At 39.5% G+C, this 21,210-nt stretch overlaps 1 protein-coding gene across 6 annotated transcripts in view; it reads left to right on the forward strand.

Annotated features, from left to right (window-relative positions):
* FRMD4B (FERM domain containing 4B) overlaps positions 1-21,210 on the forward strand; it is a 320,836-nt gene that overhangs the window by 193,358 nt on the left and 106,268 nt on the right. For 5 of the 6 annotated variants that reach the window (XM_072720486.1, XM_072720485.1, XM_072720487.1 and 2 more), the window contains 3 exons: positions 8,738-8,803; positions 10,558-10,652; positions 18,463-18,555. In XM_072720486.1, coding sequence (XP_072576587.1) covers positions 8,738-8,803; positions 10,558-10,652; positions 18,463-18,555 — 254 coding nt within the window. Of the gene's footprint in view, positions 1-1,692; positions 1,792-8,737; positions 8,804-10,557; positions 10,653-18,462; positions 18,556-21,210 lie in introns of those variants that run through there. The other variant, XM_072720484.1, reaches the window with a different exon arrangement.

Genomic DNA, 21,210 nt, shown 5'->3' on the forward strand with positions numbered 1-21,210 from the left:
AGATAAACAAAAACAAAACAAACAAAAAATATAAATTATGAAGCAAATAAAGCAACATAAGAAAGAGAGTATTCAGTTTCCACTGTATTTTTTTGTTTTGTTTTTTTAGGTTTTTTTTTTAATTTTTATTTATTTATGATAGTCACAGAGAGAGAGAGAGAGAGAGAGAGAGAGAGGCAGAGACATAGACAGAGGGAGAAGCAGGCTCCATGCACTGGGAGCCCAATGTGGGATTCGATCCCGGGTCTCCAGGATCGCACCCTGGGCCAAAGGCAGGCGCCAAACCACTGCACCACCCAGGGATCCCTCCACTGTATTTTGAAGACAGGGATCTTGGAAACAGTGACATTTTATTTCAGATCTGAAAGATATGGGGCACCTGGGTGGCTCAGTGGTTGAGCATCTGCTTTCAGCTTAGGGCGTGATCCTGGGGTCCTGGGATCAAGTCTCACATCAGACCCTCTGCAAGGAGCCTGCTTCTCCCTTGGCCTATGTCTCTGTCTCTGTCTCTCTGTCTCTGTCTCTCTCTCTCTCATGAATAAATAAATAAATAATCTTAAAAAAAAAAAAAAAAGATGTGAAAGCATCCAATCATGCAATGACCTGGGGAAAGGGCATTCCAGAGGCAATAGCATATGCAAGATTCCAGAGGAGGAACAAGCTTTTATTTTGAGGAAGAAAAGGAGGGCCGGGGTACCTGGGTAACTCAGTTGGTTAAGCGTTTGCCTTTGGTTCAGGTCATGATCCCAGGGTCCTGGGATTGAGCCCCAAATTGGGCTCCCTGCTCAGTGGGGAGCCTGCTTCTCCCTATCCCTCTGCCGCTCCCCCTGCTTGTGCTCTCTCTCTCTCCCTCTCTATGTGTCAAATAAATCCATAAATAAGTAAAATATTTTTAAAAAATAAAATTAAATTAATAAAAGGAGGGCCAGTGTGCCTGATGTGTTAAGGCAAAGGCAGTTGGGTTGGAATTAAAATTAGAGAGGGTGATCAATGGCAAGGGAAGAAGTTAGATTTCCCCAAGTTTGCGTAAGAAACCATTTGGCAATTTTAAGCAGGAAAGTGAAGGGATTTCATCTGTATTATAGAGCTACTGCTTGCATGATCATGTGGAGATTGGACCCTAAGGGTACTCAAAAGCATAGAGCCTGATTAGATAGCTGGTTTCACACATACACAGACAAGGCACAATGGGAAATCAGACTCTGAATGGCTCATCCCACAAAAAATCCTGAGGAGTTATTTTTATGAGTCAGGCCCCCTCATGCTAGGATTTCAGAAAAGGTCAAAAGGGAACAAAAGAAAAAGAAAGGGAGGGGGAAAAGCAGCTTGCTGCTTCCTTTACCAAGCTTTCATATTTCCTTGTTCCAAAGAACTACTAAAGCGAAACCAGAGTAGGCTGAGGTTCTGGTCTTTTTCTGTAGTTGTTATTTCCTGTTGCCTTTTAAGCTGACTCTGGTCATTAGGAATGGTCCTACACTGCCCTATCTGGACTTGCCTTTGGGTTTCTGACCAAGGCTGCCTCCTCTCTCCTCTCCTAAATCAGGTAGTGGGCTTGGGCGTCTGGGGCAGGGTGTGGTGTGTCCACACAGACTTGAACCCCACTATGGGTTACACATCAGGACGCTCCATGAAGCCACAGGTCTGGCCTGTGGCCAATTCTCACTTCCCTCTGCTCTTCCTCATGAGACGAGTGACCAGATGGACAACATCCTTCTACCAACACCCAGTGTTTAGTGTCTGAGGACCCACTCTACCAGCTGGGGAGCAAACACAGGGCAGCCACAGACCAAGGTGGGACTTTTAATCCAACCTGCCCGACTTTAACCTCTGTGTCCCTGGGGTTGAATGGAGAAGGAGGTGGCAGGAGGGGTATCAAGTCTGGGTGGGGGTTAAGTGAAATTTTCCAATGAGATGATTTTTTTAAAAAATGTGTTTTCTGTTCCACGTGAGGCATTGCTGCCACTGGGGAAGGGTCATACTGAGACTGTTCAGGTGGTCTCTGTGGGGTTCAAAAGTGATTCTGTGTGACATTCTTTCACACACTGACTGGAGAAAGAGTATGGCCCATGATTCTCATGGCTGCTGATGAAAAGAAATGTGGTTTTCCTTTGGGACTTCTTAAATGAAGTGTTGTGGCCTGACTTGGCAAATTAGTTTCTGTCTGGCATGAGGGGATTAAAGAGCTCATAGGAAAATACAGACTCTTAAATCTTAAAGCAATTTGTTAATCAAAGAAAAAAAATGAAAGAGAAAAAGGCAATTTGTAATGAGAAGAGCTTATTTACTTTTCTCCTAAAGTGGAATTTAAACATCCCAATTTTTGTAAAGAAAGCAAATTGTCAGGGTAATCAAATAGAATGTGAAATGCAAAGACAATATATTTAATTTCTTCCATGGGTAATAATTACATTTTAAAATGGATTAGTGAGACATGTGGTGAGCATAGCATATAAAGTATAGAGCTGTTGAATCACTGTATTGTATCCCCTGAAACTAATGTGACATTATGTGCCAACTATATGTCAATTAGAAATAATAATAAATTTTAAAAATAATAATAAATTTAAAATAAAATGCGGTAGTGAAGAACACAGACTCAGGATCTAGTCTGCCTAAGTTGGAATCCCAGCTCTCTTACTAACTGTGTGACCTTGGGCCAAATCACTTGGGCCAAATTACTCTGTGTTTTGGTTTCCTCAACGTAAAGTGATGATGATAGAGCTATTTACTTCATGGTGCTAAATGAGTTGCTATATCTTCAATACATCAAATATGCTCAATAAAATTTGTTGTTATATTTTAAAGTGACTCTGTATTTAAAGATTCAGTCATTGTGATTCTTGAATGGTTCCCTTCAACTATAGCTCCTGTTGTTGAAATTAGAAGAGAAAGCATTGGTGGGAGTCCTGTTTTAAAATAAATTAAAAATGCCTGGGTTTTATTGTTGTTGTGGTGGTGGTTGTTACAGTATTCTTTTTTAATTAAAAAAAAAAAATCCACCTGTTGCAAACAACAGCATTTGAATAAGATGGTATCTCCTAGCCCAGTAACCTTGTGCTCAGCACTTATGCTCTGGCCTGGAAGTCAGAACTCTGAATTTTATTCTCTTGTAGTAATTACTTGTGTGACTTTACACACATCCCTTTCTTCATGTCCCCATATCCTAAGTGAGCAGCAGTTATTAAGTGCTTTCTAAGACTCTTTCTATTTGCAAGTTCTAAATTCTAACAGCTAGTCAGCTGACATGATTTTTCATGCCTGCTTTAGGATGTTTTGTTTTTGCTTTTGATACCCACTCATCCAGTCCGTTGAAAATGGGCTGCGTAGGCAGGCTCTCCCACAATTTGTCACCATAGAGCATAAGGAATAGCAAGGGTACAGCTAAGTGATTAAGAGCTTGGGCTTTGGGTTTGAGTCCAGTTCTGCCATTTATAAACCTTATCATTTACAAGATCTCTCTAGCCTCGTTCACCTGTAGTATCAGGAGACGAGACTGCCTACCTCATGTGGGTATCACCAAGGTGGGATATGTGAATACATGGAAAGTGCTGAGTGCGATGCCTGGAATACAGAGAGGACCTATTAGTGGTATTATTGGTGTTGTTATTAAAATGCTGAACTGGGGGACGCCTTGGTGGCTCAGTCAGTTAAGTGTCTGCCTTCAGCTCGGGTCATGATCCCTGGGTCCTAGGATAGAGCCACACATTAGGCTCCCTGCTCAGTGGAGCCTGCTTCTCCCTCTGCCCTTCCTCCACACTTGTATGTACATGCTCTCTCTCTCTCTCTCTCTCTCAAATAAATATGTAAAATCTTTTTTAAAAATAAAAATAAAAAACAATAAAATGCCAAACTGGATGCCAGGCTTACAGAAGGCACGCAGGAACTCTTAGTCCCCCCTCTCTCTTTTTTTTAATGTATTTCCCATTAGCTCTGGAGAATTTTTCTGCTATGTCCTTTTCAACTGGCTTGTTAACTCTACCTGTCACTTATCTTCTTCAAAATCAGTTAGTAATCTTTCTCTGTTTGTTTCTTTTTCACGGGAGAATAAATGTATTATAGGAAGGTTTATTAGCTGTTTGTTAAGCTTCAAGCAAATAAGGAGTATAATGACTGCTTTGTGGAAGTGGTTTATTTAGTCTCAGGGTGTCAGATTGAAAGCTACCAGGACATTGCTTCTGAGGCTCAGGAAGGTTATGTACCTTCTCCAAGGTAACACAGCTAGAAAAAAGATAAAATATCATTTCGAGCCCAAGTCTGGCTTAGAACTCTTGTGTAAATGCCATCATTTCTCAGGCCCTGGTTTCCTGTTGCTTAAATTGAGGAATTGAGGAAGACCTTCCAAAATGAAAAAAAAAATAATAATAAAAACCACAAAATGAGGATGCCCCTTTCAGAGGCTTACATAGAAACTGAAATACTATATGTTAATGAAGGTCAAGTGTCAAGCACTTGGCCTGATGCACAGGCGTCCCTTTTTTGACATTGGTTTTGTCTCTTCCCTGGTACTATGTGAACTTAAATAGAAGTTTGCTTATTCTCATGGCGTGACTCCCAGGAACCTGGCAGATAATAAATTTGGGCGAAGCAGAGACCACAAACCCCATCTAAAGAAGGGGGTGCCCTAAGCTCACCAAATGTTGCCATGGAGGAAATCCAGCCCAGTGTTTCCAAATCATACCATCTAAATTTTTCTTAAGTGGCATCTTCTGATTTCTAATATCATTAGCAAGAATTTATTCATACACCCACCACCTTTCAACCTCTGATTTAAATAAGTGACAAGGGCAGACTTTGCAATTGCTAGCAATGATCAAATCAGTACCCTGGCCTCCAAGAGAAGCCATCTTCCCATGAGAAAAGTGCTCAGTGAATACAGAGCATGGATGTGCCAGTGTGGGCATCAAACTATAGCATTTTTTCCCCTCAAGTTCATCTGCACTGCCCATCTCTAGCTTGTCCTGTATGATATCTTACCATGTTACATATTGAGATGTTTGTTCAGTTCTCCCTTACCAAATGTCAGCCTTTCTCCTGGCTGTTGTATTTGTTGGTGATGCCTCAGTGATTATGAATAGATGACTTTACCATATTAATAACATCAGCTGGGGAGACCATCCTTTGGAAACTTCCTCTCTGATTTAGGTGTAAATTATCATGGTATCTGGGGCGCCTGGGTGGCTCAGTCGATTACGCATCTGACTCTTGATTTCAGCTCATGATCTCGGGGTCCTAGGATAGAGCCCCACAGTGAGGCTCTACACTCAGCATAAAGTCTGCTTGAGATTCCCTCCCTCTGCCCCTCCCCCCTTAAAAATCCTTGAAAGATACCTGTGGTATCTTAGGAAGATGCTTTTAGTTGGAAGAAGCAGAATCTAACTCAAGTTAGTTTCAGAAAGGGAAAAAAAAAAGTGGATTTACCAAAGGAACACAGGGGTATTTCATGGAGGTAAGAGCAAGAATTCACCCAAACCAGTGCAAGTGACTCTGCAAGTGACTAGAATGACATTAAAAACCCTGACAGCAGAAAAAAAAAAGAAAAGAGAAAAAAAGAAAGGAAGGAAAGAAGGAAGGAATAAAGGAAGGAAAGGAAAGGAACCCTGACAGCGGGCAGCCCCGGTGGCTCAGTGCTTTAGCACCACCTTCAGCACAGGGCATGATCCTGGAGACCCGAGATCGAGTCCCATGTCGGGCTCCCTGCATGGAGCCTGCTTCTCCCTCTGCCTGTGTCTCTATCTCTGTGTGTGTGTGTCTCTCAAGAATAAATAAATAACATCTTTTTTTAAAAAGGGAAAAAAGGAAGAAAGAAACCCTGACAGCAACTCTCTCAAGCTTCCCCTTGCAGGTTGCATGATTTCTCTTCCCCCTCTAGGGCTCCTTGCGTCCTTCACTCTCTCTGCAGATGGTTTTCCTTTTTGCACACACAGCAGAGGTGAGCGAGGCCCCTGCGGCAACCGCCTTCTCATCCTCTCATCCTCAAGGCCACATTCCCGGGACTGAGGATATGATTGGCCCAGCCTGAGGCAGGTGTCTCTGCTCTGGTCCAATCAGCGACGCCTGAAGCTGATGAGGGAGGAGCAAGTGGTACCAACTTGGCCGCCACCCCCCCCACCCCCGTGTTTGTCGAGCCTCCTGCAGACCCCGCAGAAAAACATTTACTATTTAATTCTCTAGGATGGAATCAGGTGTTGACAAAAGGAGAATCCACGAATCTGAGCAAAGCACGGTGTAACAGGAAAAAAAAAAGAGGCTTTTTGAAAATTAGGAAATAAATTCATTTATTTGCGACTCATGCAACAATGCAGTAACTTGAAATATTTTATGAGTTTTGCCATATTTGATACATGTTGTGTCAGTTGATCTTTTGATTGTTATTTTATTTTCTCTTTCCATAATACATGTATTTGGGGGTTGTTTGTGTGGGTTTTACAAGAGAAGTAAAGTGATTTGAACTGACACATTTATTTCTTTCTAGGGAAAGAATGACTTTTGTATTGTTCAGCTAGACATTAATTTAAATTGTGACTTGGCTTTTTTCTTGCTCAGATAACTCTAGATAAATAAATTCTGTACCTCGGTCTCTTTGTAGAATAGGGATGTTGTCATATCATGGATTTTGTGGAGCTTTAATGAAATAATGTACATAAAGTACCCAGCTTAGTACCAGGAACAAACTAATATTTGTTCCCTTTCTCCTCGTCACCAAAGTGTGTATTTGACCTCAGCTTTGCAGAGTTAAGGATGTAATCAGGGGCTGTGGGACAAAGTAAAGCTTGCCCGCTCACCTCTTACGGTACTTCAGTGGTTTCTATGAGCCACATCTCCATAAACCATGATCTCACCATTTACATTTTTGATTAAACTTTAGAGCCAAGTTTAATAAAAAATGTAAATGTAATTGTATTTTTCACACTGAAAACATTACTTATTCCTCTGTGAGCCTCAATTTCCCCATCTGTTAAATTGGTGATAGTAACCACAATCCCACAGGGTGACCATGCAGCTCAGAGATGGTATCTATAAAAAACCTGGAACAATATTAAGTCTATAGCTGGTGCTTAGTAATGGAGTGGTCTTGTTTTTGAATTGTTTATATGTATCTGAGTTTCTAGGCCTTATAGTCTGGTACAATAGCTGAGAGATAAAATGCTGCTCATGCTTTTTAAAAGTGACCCAGAAGGTCCTCATCTGTGGGCAAAGTTGGGTATGCATAGTTCACTATGACGTTGCTTAGAATGAAGGACTGGAGGCAATCTAAGTGTTTCTCAGCAAGAGACTATTAAATGATTATATGTCTACACAATTACTTGATACTATAGAACCTTTGAAAAGAATGCACATGGTCTATATGTGCTGACAATGGAAAGATCACCAAGATATAGCCTAGTTCCATTTGAGTTGAAAAAGAAAATGCATATATAGATATATATATATACATAACATGTATGTGTGTTTATAAATAGACAGAATCACATACACAGACTCTATACGCACAGTCATATATGAAATTTCTGGATGGTTATATACACACAAACACACACACAAATATTAAGAATACTTGTTTCATTTGCAAAACAATATGTCCAATATAATAACATTGCAAAGCAAACTATTTAATATGAAGATTTTGAAAATATGTACACGTATATATCTGAACATACATGTAAAAACAGTCTGCATGGATTCTCCTCAAATTGACTGAATGGTGATTTCTGCAGATAAAATGATTTGGAGCATGAGTTAGCTAAGGGATCTCTTTGTATTCTGTGCGTTGTTTAAATATTTTACAGGGGGCCCTGGCTGGTTCTGTTGTAGAGCATATGACTCTTGATCTCAGGGTCATGGGTTCAAGCCTCATGCTGGATGTGTAGCCTACTTAAAAAATAAAATAAAAAATAAGTAAATAAATAAATATTTTACAAACAATATTTCCCAGTATTATAAGTGATAAAAAAGTGAATATGATTGGAAATATATACTGATGTTTACCGTTCTTTATGTATCTTTTTTTTAAAGCATTTCTTCTTTATTTATTTTAAAGATTTTGTTTATTTATTCATGAGAGAGAGAGAGAGTGAGGCAGAGACACAGGCAGAGGAACAAGCAGGCTCCATGCAGGGAGCCTGACATGGGACTCGATCCCGGGTCTTCAGGATCAGGCCCTGGGCTGAAGGCAGTGCTAAACTGCTGAGCCACCAGGGCTGCCCCTTAACTGTGTATCCTGATTGTTCTTAATTACAGTAGTGATATACTATAAAAGGGACAGAAATTTCAAAGACGAAGACTTTCAATTTTAATTCTAATGTTATATGTTTTCCTTTATAATTATGCATGGTTTGTGTTTATTAAAATACATCAATGAGTCTAGGCATTTTTATTTGAAAAAATTAAATATTGACTCAATGAAAAATATAGTAGTTTCCTCTGGGAAGGAAACTAGCTTTTTGTAGTATAATCTTGTGTGCACTATATAGACATTATTTTTTCAATATATTGAGTTGTCTTTGCTTTTCTTTCTTTTCTTCTTTTAAATCCACGAGCAAATTAACTAATTGATTGATTAATTCAAGAGCTAATGCCATGTAGTAAGTCTGTTTATGATCAAGGCTATCGATTAACCCAGCTGAAGCCATTTTTACTCTTGAGTACATCGTATGTGAAATAAACTATAAATTGAGTTCAAGGGTTTGCTTCCCAGCCCAGCCCCAGCCCTGATGCCACTCTTGTATTGTCCCCACAGATGACAGAAGGCAGGCACTGCCAGGTACACCTCCTGGATGATAGGAGACTGGAGCTTCTGGTTCAGGTAAGTGTTGCCCACACAGGGATAGCCTATACTGATTCCCTCCGTGAGCCTGTTTTCAGGTTACTCACTTATCTGTGTCAATGACTTGGGATTGTTTAAGGGGCCAAAGAACAGCTTCTAAGTCAGAAAACTTGACCTACATGTAAGAGTAGTTACAGCCTGGTGACATGGGTTTAAGACCCTTGGGATCCAATCTCAGCTCCGACACTCAGTAGCTGTGTGAACCCCCAGGAAGTGATTTGACTTCTCTGAACCTCTTGTTGGTAAACCAGGCACCATGTTTTCCTTAAAGGGCTAATGGGAGCTGCAAATCTGCATCCTGCCACTTTTCTGCTACATGACATTGTCCAAGTTAAATACCCAGCTTTATTAGCTGGGAACTGGGATTGAGAATGCTTAGTTTTCCTCATAGAATTATGGCTGGAATAAAGCTAGATTATATTTGCAAATGAAATCTTTCTGTAGAATAAATGGGAGTATATGAGTGGAGGTTTTTTTTTATTTTTTATTTTTGAGTGGTGGTATTTTAATTGTTGATCCTTCTCTCTTTATTTACCCAACACTGTGGACCAAGGACCTTAAAAAATTTGGGGAAATTCCATCTGATAGCCACAAGAGTAGCTACAGCTAACTCTTTCTCTTAACCAAAATCTAAATTCTTCTCCCTTCTGAGGCTCAGTTCTCACCCACTCTGCAAAGGCCTCAATTAGAATGAAAATAGTACAGCCAACAGTGTTTCACCAGAGTAGACCTCTTAGTCTAGATGTCTGCCTGTTTGTTTCTTTTTTCTTCTTCTTTTTTAAAAAAAATTATGACCATTCTTTCTTCCCCAACAGCAAACATCCAACTCTCAAAGCACCATAATGAGCCTTAAGCTGTTTGACTCTAAGTTCAGAAAGAGTCCAAGTAAATGCCCTCCTAGGTATTCCCCTTTCCTTCCTGCATCCCTGCAAATCAGGCGTCCACTCTCACTCTGGATGCTCCCCCTGATTCCAATCCAGGCTTCTTGCCACCAGGCCCAGTGCTTCTCAAAAGCTCATAGATTAGATCCTTCTTCTAACTCAGTGCTTAGTAAACACTGGTGACAATCATCTATACAATGGGTAAAATTACTCCATCTCTAGAGAGAAATGAAAAGCTTCAGCTTTGGAATCAGACAGAACCAGGTTCAATCCCCTGCTCTTACTGACTGTAACATCAAGCCAAGGATCTAGTTTTTCTTTGACTTTGGCCCCCTCATCTCTAAAATGGCAATAAGAACCCCTATCTCATAGGCTCATGATAAGGACAAAAGGGGACAATGTATAGAAGGAGTTCAGCACAGTAAATGGTAACCAGGAGTAGAGTAGTAGTTTTACCCATGACCCCAGAGCCTTGGGTCTTCAGCTTTTTCAGCTGGCCCTCACCAAGCAAAGTTATTCCTACAATCCAGGTGGTGACATGTTTGATATTCTTTGTCTTGGTCACTAGCACCATACTACATATAAAAGAGGTTTTTTTTCCCAAAATATCATCCCTGTTCCCCTAGGGGAAAAAGTAAGATACTGGACTGATTGCATGTTCCTGTTAGGATTTCTTCCCCTTTCCAATCTCTTGGAACATGTATAGTTGATTAACCTAAGCAGCAAAAGGAGGCGGATATATTTAAAAACAAACAAACAAAAGCTGCTCTGAACTACTTGGGGCAGAGAAGGGTGGTAGCAATAAGACAGTAAGGCAGCCAAATTGCTTCTGATCACATTTTATTTTAACAGCCCAAACTTTTATCAAGAGAATTGCTGGACCTTGTGGCCTCACATTTCAACCTGAAAGAAAAGGAGTACTTTGGAATAACGTTTGCTGATGACACGTGAGTGTTTTAATAATTTTTACTTGTTTACCTTTCGTGTGGACTACCTGCTGACTAATCATTCACAATCAGCACCAAGGGAGGAATGCTCCAAGAATTAGAATATTTCCTGCCTAAAGACTACTTAATACAAGATTTCTCTCCTGGGATTATTGCAAAGGGAGAAGAAAGGGAAAACTGATCACTTTTTTTTTTAGATTGATTGATTAATTGATTGATTGATTTATGATAGACAGAGAGAGAGAGAGAAGCAGAGACACAGGAGGAGGGAGAAGCAGGCTCCATGCCGGAGCCGGACGCGGGACTCCATCCCGGGACTCCAGGATCACGCCCTGGGCAAAAGGCAGGCGCTAAACCGCTGAGCCACCCAGAGATCCCCCACTGATCACTTTTAAACATAAATATTGTCTTAATGTTTTAGAAATCTATTGTAATGAGGTCATCAGTCTTAGTAGCCTATCTGCACACTTCTTGTACCGTAGTTATGTATCAGTGATAGAAATACTAGATTGTCATCCACTTGTGTTTTGAAAAGAAAATTCATATTTTAGGTATTGGTAGCAAAAAGTTTACAGGCAAATGTATTCTTTAAAAAAAATAGGGGCACCTGGGTGGCTCAGTGGGTGAGCGTCTGCCTTTGGCTCAGGGCGTGATCCTGGGGTGCTAGGATCGAGTCCCCCATCAGACTCCCTGCAGGGAGCCTGCCTCTCCCTCTGCCTGTGTCTCTGCCTCTCTCTGTGTCTCTCATGAATAAATAAATTAAATCTTTAAAAATAAAAAATATATTAAAAAATAAAGGCAAATCTGTGGCCCACTTGAAAAATATATTTATAGTTTTAATCCAGAAAGAACTTTTCCACGTCCACCTAGGCCCATTTTGTGTTACCTCTTTACATCTTTTTTTTTTTTTCTGCTGCTTACATTTTTTATGCCAGCTTGGACATTCTATGTGTTTATCAGGGATTTAAATGCTTAGTGAAATGAGACATGTATATAACAGTAAAATCATAAGAATTTAACACTCCATGTGAAAAAAATGTGTTTGGTCTTACCAGTTCTTTCCTGTGTGTGTGTGTGTTATGACAGTCCAATTTGCCTACACTATTTGCAGCCTGATAGATTATCAGAGGAATTTTTCCTCTTTGTGGGGATAATATCCAAAGAGTTCTTCCAATATTTAAATTCAAGAAAATGCATTCCAGACACAAAATGCATTGGCTTATTACCCAGCATTCTTTCTGTAACTCTCCCAGTGTAAATGTTTTTTTCAGTTCTTTAGTTTAACCCCACAGGAAACAATCTCAACAAAGGGTTAATTTTTTTTTTTTTAACACCTTACTTCTGATTATTTCTAGCTTGAGTGAGCCACAAGCATAGGATTCCCCAGGGGAAATGTCCATGGGCTGGGATATGGGCTGGGCAAAAGGAGGCAGTCACTTGTCAGGAGACAGAAAAACCTGAAAACTTTGATCCCAGACCCAGGATGCTTCCTGAATAGGATGTGACAAACCAGAAAAAAAAAAAAAATACACCAGACATCACCCACTTCACTCTGAATCACAGTTATCAGTTCACCCAACAGCTATTTGAGACCCTCTCTGATCAGTCCTCTGCTGGATGAAATAGGAAATGCAGGCATCCATTGCCCACGTGCTCTTAGCTGGAAAGACAAGGCTATTTCAAGTAAATCAGTGATGAAACACGCCCGCGCACACACACACACACACACACACACACACACAGGGTTGAAAGTAACTGTGAACGCAACAGTTGCAAACAGTATAAGTTTTATGCAAACATAAAACCTAAAATACATAATGGCTAAGCTATATGGTTGAACTCTAAGTGCTATAAACACTGTAATTTAGAGAGATCACATAGGATAGAGGCTAAAAACATGAATATCAGAGTTATTTATTCACTAAAAAAATATTTCTTGAGTGCTCCCCAAATGCCAGGTATTGTTCTAGGTCCTAGAGATTTAGCTGTGCAGAACAGAGACAAGGCTCTTGTTTTCATGGAGCTTATGTTGCAGTGGTATGGTGTAGCAGAACAAGCAAATAAATAAACAAGAAATTATTTGAAATGATAAGCACTTAGAAGAACATGATGAGGAACACCTGGGTTCAGCGGTTGAGCATCTGCCTTCGGCTCAGGTTGTGATCCCAGGATCCGGGATTGAGTCCCACATCGGGCTCCCTGCAGGGAGCCTGCTTCTCCCTCTGCCTGTGCCTCTGTCTCTTTCCCTCTCAGTCTGTGTCTCTCATGAATAAATAAATAAATCTTTAAAAAAAAAAAAAGAACATGATGAAGAAAAGCGGGGTGGGGGACAGTTTTAGATAGGATGGACAAGGAAGGCTTCTAGAAGGTGATGTGTAATAAAAGGGAACAACCAGTTCGGCAAAAGTATAGGGAGGCATTCCAGGCAAAAGCCAGTGCAAAAGCCTTGAAGTGAGACTGAGCTTGGCTTTGGTTTTTTTTTTTTTTATTTTGTGTCTTTGAGTAAAAATCCGATATGACTAGAATATAGAGAGTAAGAAGGAAAGTGGTACATGTTAAGGGTTGAGCGGGAGGCAGAGAGTGGCTATTATAGGATTGTGGAGTGTCTCTGATACACCAGTGTTCTCATCGGTACATTGTGCATAGTAATTGTACCTCTGTACAATGAGGACTACGTAAGACACATGTAATAGGGTGCTAGTATTATTTACTGTTAAGTCAGGTTGGGTATAGCACAGGTACATGCTAAAATTCCGGAAGCTACACCTTTTAGACAGGCTAAAAGGAAGCTGGACACCAGCAGCGAGTCCAGTGTCCAGAAGGGGGGCTAACACAAGGCTAGAGTGGAATTTGCACAAGACGGTAACTACAGATGGACAGAGAAGGGCAGGTAGACTTGAGGTGGAGGGGAGAGAAATGGGAGATGACATTCCACTCATATTGTGGCCCAGTGCATGAAGCATGGAGATGAATATGGTGCATGTGTCCAGTGGTGAGGAGCCCGGCCTGATGGTGAGGCAAGATATGAGAGGGACAAGATCATAGGTGAGCCCTGTGTGTCATGTAGATGGGGGAGCACCTAGGCCACTGTAGGATGTTATGCACAGGAATTACATGATTTATGGCTGGTGTTGTAAGTTCCCCAGGCTACAAGGTTCGTGATGGGCTGGAAAGGGGGGTCCTGGCCACGTGGATGGCTTCTGGGAAAACTCTCGGATCAGGTGAGCATAACCAAACAGTGCATAAATCAGTCCTTTAGCTGTAAGACCTTCTCTTCAGATAGAAAAGGAATAATATGAATGACTTCCTTTAATGCCTTGGGCCACCTCCCCCCCTCCTTTGCTCTGGGATTTCTTTCTAAATCCCCTACTGGGAGAAGAATGTCTCAGTCAAACGTCTCCTCGGCTCTCTCATTTGGCGACAGTGGCTGATGGTTATAGTCTTTCCAAGAAGCCTGACTCCAAACTGTCTTTGGTGTACTCCCCTGCAAAGTGACAGTAGAGTCTATTTTTGAATTATGACCAGTTTGGAAGGTGTCTTCTGGCTGTAGCTGTGTTTATTTTCAGAAGAAGTAGGAGCTGGGCTTTGGGAGGGGGGAGGGAAGACTTGGCCATTTCCACCTTTCTGGGGAGCAGGTCTGGAAAATTGCTTCTGTCTAAGGGTGTCTCCTTGGAATGTCTTGGTCACAAGCCTAGCTCTTTTTTCTTTGTCTGGTAAATATTTTTGGAAAGTATTTTCTTTCAGCACTCCCTTTCCCCCGCCCCCAGTAAAACCACTGAGTCCGATCCCTCCCAGGATGCTGTCTGAATTGAATTTCCAACTTAGATGCCACATCAGCCGTCTGCCTTTGGTGAACTTCTCCCAACAGAGTAAAGCAAAGCTGAAGGGGGCATTTTGTCAATGAAACTGGCTAGCTACTGTCTATGCCCCATGCCACAGGCCAAGAAGAGAAATGGAAAAATAGAATTGTGCGGTTACATAAGAAAAGTAGTGATGGTGACCAACAAAAATAAATCCAACGGTCCTATTGGATGAAAGGGTAGAGTTCCTTGAGATTACACTTGGAAGTACCTCCTGGTGGTCTGCGTGCAGAGGCAGTATTTCACCTCTAGAGGGCAGTCTCGCCCTCCTGAGGCAGCAGCCCTGAAGCTCACCAAAATGATTTCCATCCCCTGCAATCCACTTCATTTTTTTTTAATTTCCTTGTTTTGAAAGGCTTTGCTGAATAAGCTTTGTTTCCAAGGAAAAAAAAATAGATTTCACAATACAATTGTGACTTTTGATCCTTATCCCGTTTGATGGGTGTAAGATGATGGGCTTTTTGACTGATACATTCTAGTCCAAAAAAAAAAAAAAAGCGTGCTTTAGGGTTGACCTGCACAGCTTGATAGAAGTGAATGTGGAGAATCAACTGGCTTTTTGAGATATTGATTAGATCTACTATATTTGCTGATGGAAAAACTTGAGAAAAGCAGGTTATAAGCATTAAGTGTTTTGTTTTTTTTTAATCTGTCTCAAAGACTATATAAAAGAACACGTTAACTTTATATCTCAGTGATAGAGTTATGGGTAATTTTCAATTTTTCGTTCTTCTAATTTTGTCTTGGTGAGATTATGGATGAGTTTTTTGTTTTATTTTTAGGTTTATTATTATTATTATTTTAATAATCTCTGCACCCAGTGTGGGGCTCGAACTCACGACTGCCAGATCAAGGACCAGTGCTCTTCCAACTGAGCCAGCTAGGCACCTCTGGATGGATTTTTAGCTTTTTTTTTTTTAAGATTTTATTTATTTATTCATGAGAGACAGAGAGAGAGAGGCAGAGACATAGGCAGAGGGAGAAGCAGCCTCCTTGCAGGGAGCCCCCTGCGGGACTCCTTCCCCAGACCTGGGATCATGACCTGAGCCAAAGGCAGATGCTCAACCGCTGAGCCATCCAGGTGTCGCTCTGGATGGATTTTTAAAATCTAATTTCTAATTTATCCTTTTAAAAAATTAATTTTATGGTACAAATACATGAATGTCTTTTTACAAAAAAATTTTTAATATTATAATGTAAGCCAATCCCTTTTGATTACCTTCCTACTCCAAATGTTGCAATTGGCTCTGTACCCCTCCAGAACGATAAGAATTTCATCCATGTATAATAGTGTTTTAGTGTGCTTCTTTGGCTAATATAATTGATTGATGCTATATCTGTTATTATAGTACTTGTTTTGTTCATTCTTGGACATTATTCATGCAAGTTCATGTGAATATACATTGTGCTCTTATAATGCCATATCTTTCTTATATAAAAGCAAGAAGAGTGATTCCAAATTAGTCTCATATTCCCTAAGAAAACTTTCTTTGTACTATTTTATGGACTTTAATACACATATTTGAACATGTCTGAAATTGGCATATGTCTTTTAATCAGCAATTCTAAACTGGATGAATACGGTTTACTGAGAATACGGCTGGAGAATCTCTTACCTTCTAGCCCCCAATACTGTTTGTTTAAAATATATATAATATATATATTTATTTATATTATTTAATATATATATTTTAAACAAATAGTATTTCTAATACTGTTTATAATACAGTATTTACAGTATAATAGTATTTCTAATACTGTAATATAATATATATATTTTAAACAAACAGTATTTCTAAGAACTTCCCCCATAGATCATTTGTATCAGTTTATGTATTTTTATAATATTCCTCCTAGGAAAGCTAGGGACAGGTATTGGAAGCCTCATCTTATAACTGCAGAAACAAAGACACACTTTTTCCAGTGTTGAGACTAGTAAGGGATAGATTCAGCCAAAAGTTATAAAAGCTGATTCAACCCTCTAGTCTCCTGTATACAAAATCCTATAGTCCAGGTCTGGGTTCAAATCTTGGCTCTACCACTTTTTTTGCAACCTTATTATAAAATACAACCTTAATACATAAAAAGTTTCGGCTCAGTTGGCAGAGAGTAGCTGCTATTATTATTGTTATTGTTATTGTTATGTTGCAGTAACAACAATAATGTTACTATTACTCTTATTATTATTTATGTCCACTTTTCCTATCTACTTATAATGAATACAGTTTAGAGTTTTCTGAGTTTTTTTTTTTAATTATTTATTCAGAGACGAAAAAAGATGGAGGGGATCCCTGGGTGGCTCAGTGGTTTAGCATCAGCCTTTGGCCCAGGGCATGATCCTGAAATCCCAGGATCAAGTCCCACATCAGGATCCCTGCAGGAAGCCTGCTTCTCCCTCTGCCTGTGTCTCTGTCTCTCTTTCTGTGTGTCTCTCATGAATTAATAAATAAAATCTTTTTTTAAAAAAGATTAGAAAATATCTTCTCATTATAGGTTTATTATAACATGATACTCAACTACTATTGGCATGTTTTTAAGCTTTCCATAAACAAGCAAAATAGACTCTATGCCTTCCAGGAATATACAATTTAAAATGGACCAACTGAGGACACCTGGGTGGTTCAGCAGTTTAGCACCTGCCTTTGGCCCAGGGAGTGATCCTGGAGTCCTGGGATCAAGTCCCACATCAGGCTCCCTGCATGGAGCCTGCTTCTCCCTCTGCCTGTGTCTCTGCCTCTCTCTTTCTCTGTGTCTCTCATGAATAAATAAATAAAATATTTAAAAATAAAAATAAAATAAAATAAAATAAAATAAAATGGACCAACTGGGGGCACCTGGGTGGCTCAATGGCTTTGGCTCAGGTTGTGATCCTAGGGTTCTCGTATGGAGTCCTGCATTGGGCTCTCTGCAGGGAGCCTGCTTCCCCCTTTGCCTGTGTCTCTGCTTCTCTCTGTATCTCTCATGAGTAAATAAAAAAATAATCTAAAAATAATAATAGTAAAAATAAAACAGACCAACTGGTTGGACACCCTTAGAAAGGTCCTGAAAACAATCCCAAGTCATAGCATCATCAATCCTTTGGATCCCTCAGAGGTCAAAATTTAAGGAGAACTGCTTATAGTCATGAATTTGCTGGGGCTCTTGAGTAAATAAACAAATACATGCTCAAATATTAGGAAGTCCATAATATATGGTATAGAAACAGCACTCAAGGAATAGTGACCCTGTACTTTTTAGAAAGCTGTACTATTGTTATCTGTGTCTGTCTGATTTCATAAAACTAGGGGTTTCTCCCTTCTTGACTATGTAAAATATTTCAGATATCAAATTTTCAAAGAATTTAAAGATTAAGATGTTAAGTTTCACCTAGTTTTTTTTTCTTTACCTCCAGAGGCACCCAGTGTTCTCACTTTCTTGTTTATCCTCTCAGAGATATTTTATTTATGTGTGGGTGTATATTTTTAAATTTTAATATACTGTACTCACTGTTAGGCACCTTGCTTTTCCATTTAACATCATGTCTTAGAAGTTGTTCAAAACAAGTTTGTAAAGATACCCTCCATCTTTTATATGGCCGGACGCCTTGTATTTTATTGCTCAGTTTAAATTAATTTTTTAAACAACACCATGTTGGACATTTATAGGTAGTTTTGAGCCTTTTTGCTATTAACAACCAATGCTACAGTATGGGACTTTATACATAGGCCATTTTTCGCATGTCAAGTTTACCTTGGTAAATTTTTGGAAGTGGACAGTCTGCTTCAGAGGCAGATGCTTTTATAACTTTGGTAGTAATTGTTAAATTGGCCTCATTACTAGTTGTAACAGGTTATATGCCTACTATTCATGTATGACAGTAACTGTTTCACCACAGCCTTGCCAACACTGTGTGTTATTGAACCTTGCCATGACCTTCTGTTTAATCCTTTTTCTTTGCTTTGCCCTCATAGAGGTCAGCAGAACTGGCTACAGTTAGATCACCGAGTTCTTGACCATGATCTGCCCAAGAAACCAGGTGCCACCATCTTGCACTTTGCTGTAAGGTATGTATCCATAGAAACATCCAGCATTCCCACCTCCCTTTAAAAAAAATTCTGGTGATCAGATAGAGAATAAAAAAGAACAGACCTATCAAAACATTATTATGTGAAAAAATTCTCTACTGTCTTAGTCTGGAGACTAAGTTGCTATAGATACTGTGTAGAACTGTTTTCTTTGAAGATGAAGGATAGAACCATCTTCCTTTATTCCTCAAAGTCCTTGGATCAATTTAAAGCTGAAAAGCATAGGTAGTTTGTTTTAATACATAAGGCTGTTTTCAACTCAGTATACTTTTAGGATTTTTATAATTTGAAATATGGCAAACATTTACTGTTACATGTTATGTATGAAGGTTTCCTAGAGACTGTGGCAAGAACTGAATTTTATACAATTTCACGCCTTAGCTTGAATTGAAGATAAAATGCAAACGCTCATGGAAAGAATTATCTTAACGGTGCAGAAATCTGAATTCAGCTTGCAGGCAGAGCAATTGCTGAGAAGGATGTAAGGAGTCCTTGACTTGTTCTCTGGCTCTGCTTGGGCGAGTCACTTACCCATACCTGTAGGCCTCCATACATATTTTCTCCAGAAATGGATGCGTTCAACTCAATCAGTGATTTCTTAAAGCCAGCCCAAGATGGGAATAGTTTTCCACATGAAGTATTCACACTGCAAAATAAATAAAATGTTATAAAAAGTAACCTTGTGTCCCTGTAGCTAGCTTAAGAAATAAAACATGACCAATTTTGCTGAAAGCCCCTTTCTGTGCACTAGCAGCTATCCTCGCTACCTGCATTTGATGATAAATTTCATGATAAGTTATTTTCCTTGTCTGAAGCCAAATATGATAAAATAAGCTAATAGGTAGTAGATTTCCCAGGAATCTAAATAAGTTTTCATAAAGCTAGATCAACCTAAAGAATGTTTCTGTATTCTGAGCTTGTGTTGTCTTTGGATATTGAAATATGCTTTGTGTGAGGTTCCTGGCTAGCTCAGCAGGTACAGAATGCAACTCTTGATCCCTGGGTTATAAGTTCAAGACCCATGTTGGGAAGTCTAGTTCAGAGGCAGATGCTTTTATAATTTTGATAGCTTACTTAAAAAGAGAAAGGAAGGAAGGAAGGAAGGAAGGAAGGAAGGAAGGAAGGAAGGAAGGAAGGGAGGGAGGGAGGGAAGAAGGAAGAGCGAGCTTTGTTTTATGAATAGTAGTAGAAGCTTCTTATTTTTCTTTTTTTGGAATTTTTTTACTGTGATTAACTGGCAAAATCATGTTGATTTACACATTTTTTTAAACTTCAGTCTGCTCCATGAAATCCAAAAGTATGGAGTAAGAGATCCTACCCTTTTTTTAAGCATCTTTTTTATATGAATTGTGATTGTCAATAACTGCTCCTCACTCAGAAAATAAAGTTGGTTTTTTTTTCTTTTTTTTTTGCTTTTTGCTAAGATAGCTTGCTTAGAATTTCTTTCATATCACTAAAAAACATGTTTCTGAAACCCAGGAAGGAGGTAGCATAAATGGTGATTTGTCCAGGAGCATAGCTGGTATGGAGAAATATGTGGAAATCCTAAAGAAAAACAGGAGTTTTCCTGGAAAGAGTATGATGTAAGTGCTTGTGTTTGTAGAAAGGGGAGAAAAAGGCAAACGCAAACTAACAACCAGTAGGAAAAAGTGTGTATTACTAACTAAGCAGGGATCAGAGCATAGAGCAATTTTAATCTTGTGTGTGAAAAAAAGGCTCAACATATATCAATGTTTTTTTCACAAAAAATTATATTTTCACTGTAAACATTTCATATTATATAAACTTACTTTCCTCCAGCCTTCCTCCCTCCCTTCCATCCCCCAACACCTTCCCTTCTTACAGAAAAATAAGGATGACACATTGCTTGGTGACTTACTTTGTTTTTATCCTGGAGATTTCTCCTTGTGTATATTTTTTTAAAAATCCACTTTATTTATTCACACTTTCATAATTTAGAAGTCTGGTTTACTATGAAGCATTTAGGCTGTTTCCAATTATGTATATTTTAATGTAGGCTGTGGTTAAGATCCTTGCATTTTTGTCTTTGCACTCACGTGCAGTATTTATGCAGCTTAGTAACTAGTCAGCAAAATCCTCTGTCTTTGGAGAATTTAACAGATACCATTTATTTAGTTCTCTGATTGTGAACTTGTTCTCTGACACCTGATATCTAGTCTAGTTTTGGTCTCAAAATACCAAGGAAGAAAACCCTGTCTTCCCTTCTATTCAGTCATTCATAAGGCAGCCCTATCTTCTGGAAGCAGGTTCCTGAGATGCCCAAGTAGCCTGCTACTTGTTCCATGAATTTCAGCACTTACTTGAGTGTTATCTCGAGAGTGTCCCGTAATCACATGGCATGCCTTGCCCTTAACTTCTTGTATGTTTAAAACCCTTATCGAGCTCTTAATTATTCACTTGATTTTTCTTCCCAACAGTATAGTGAGATCATAATAGTCTTTGTTATTATTCCAATTAAGTACTTGTTGTTAACTCCAACTTAATTAAAGAGATGATAAAGCAAAAGCACACAAAGAATTAAGTGAACTGATGAAGGTCACTCAGTGGAATGTCATTCTTTGGAGGCCTTATGAAAGAAGGGGGTTATATGTGCCCCTGTGAAGTCTGGTGTCT

Source organism: Vulpes vulpes, chromosome 9, assembly GCF_048418805.1.
Source record: "Vulpes vulpes isolate BD-2025 chromosome 9, VulVul3, whole genome shotgun sequence".
NCBI lineage: Eukaryota > Metazoa > Chordata > Mammalia > Carnivora > Canidae > Vulpes > Vulpes vulpes.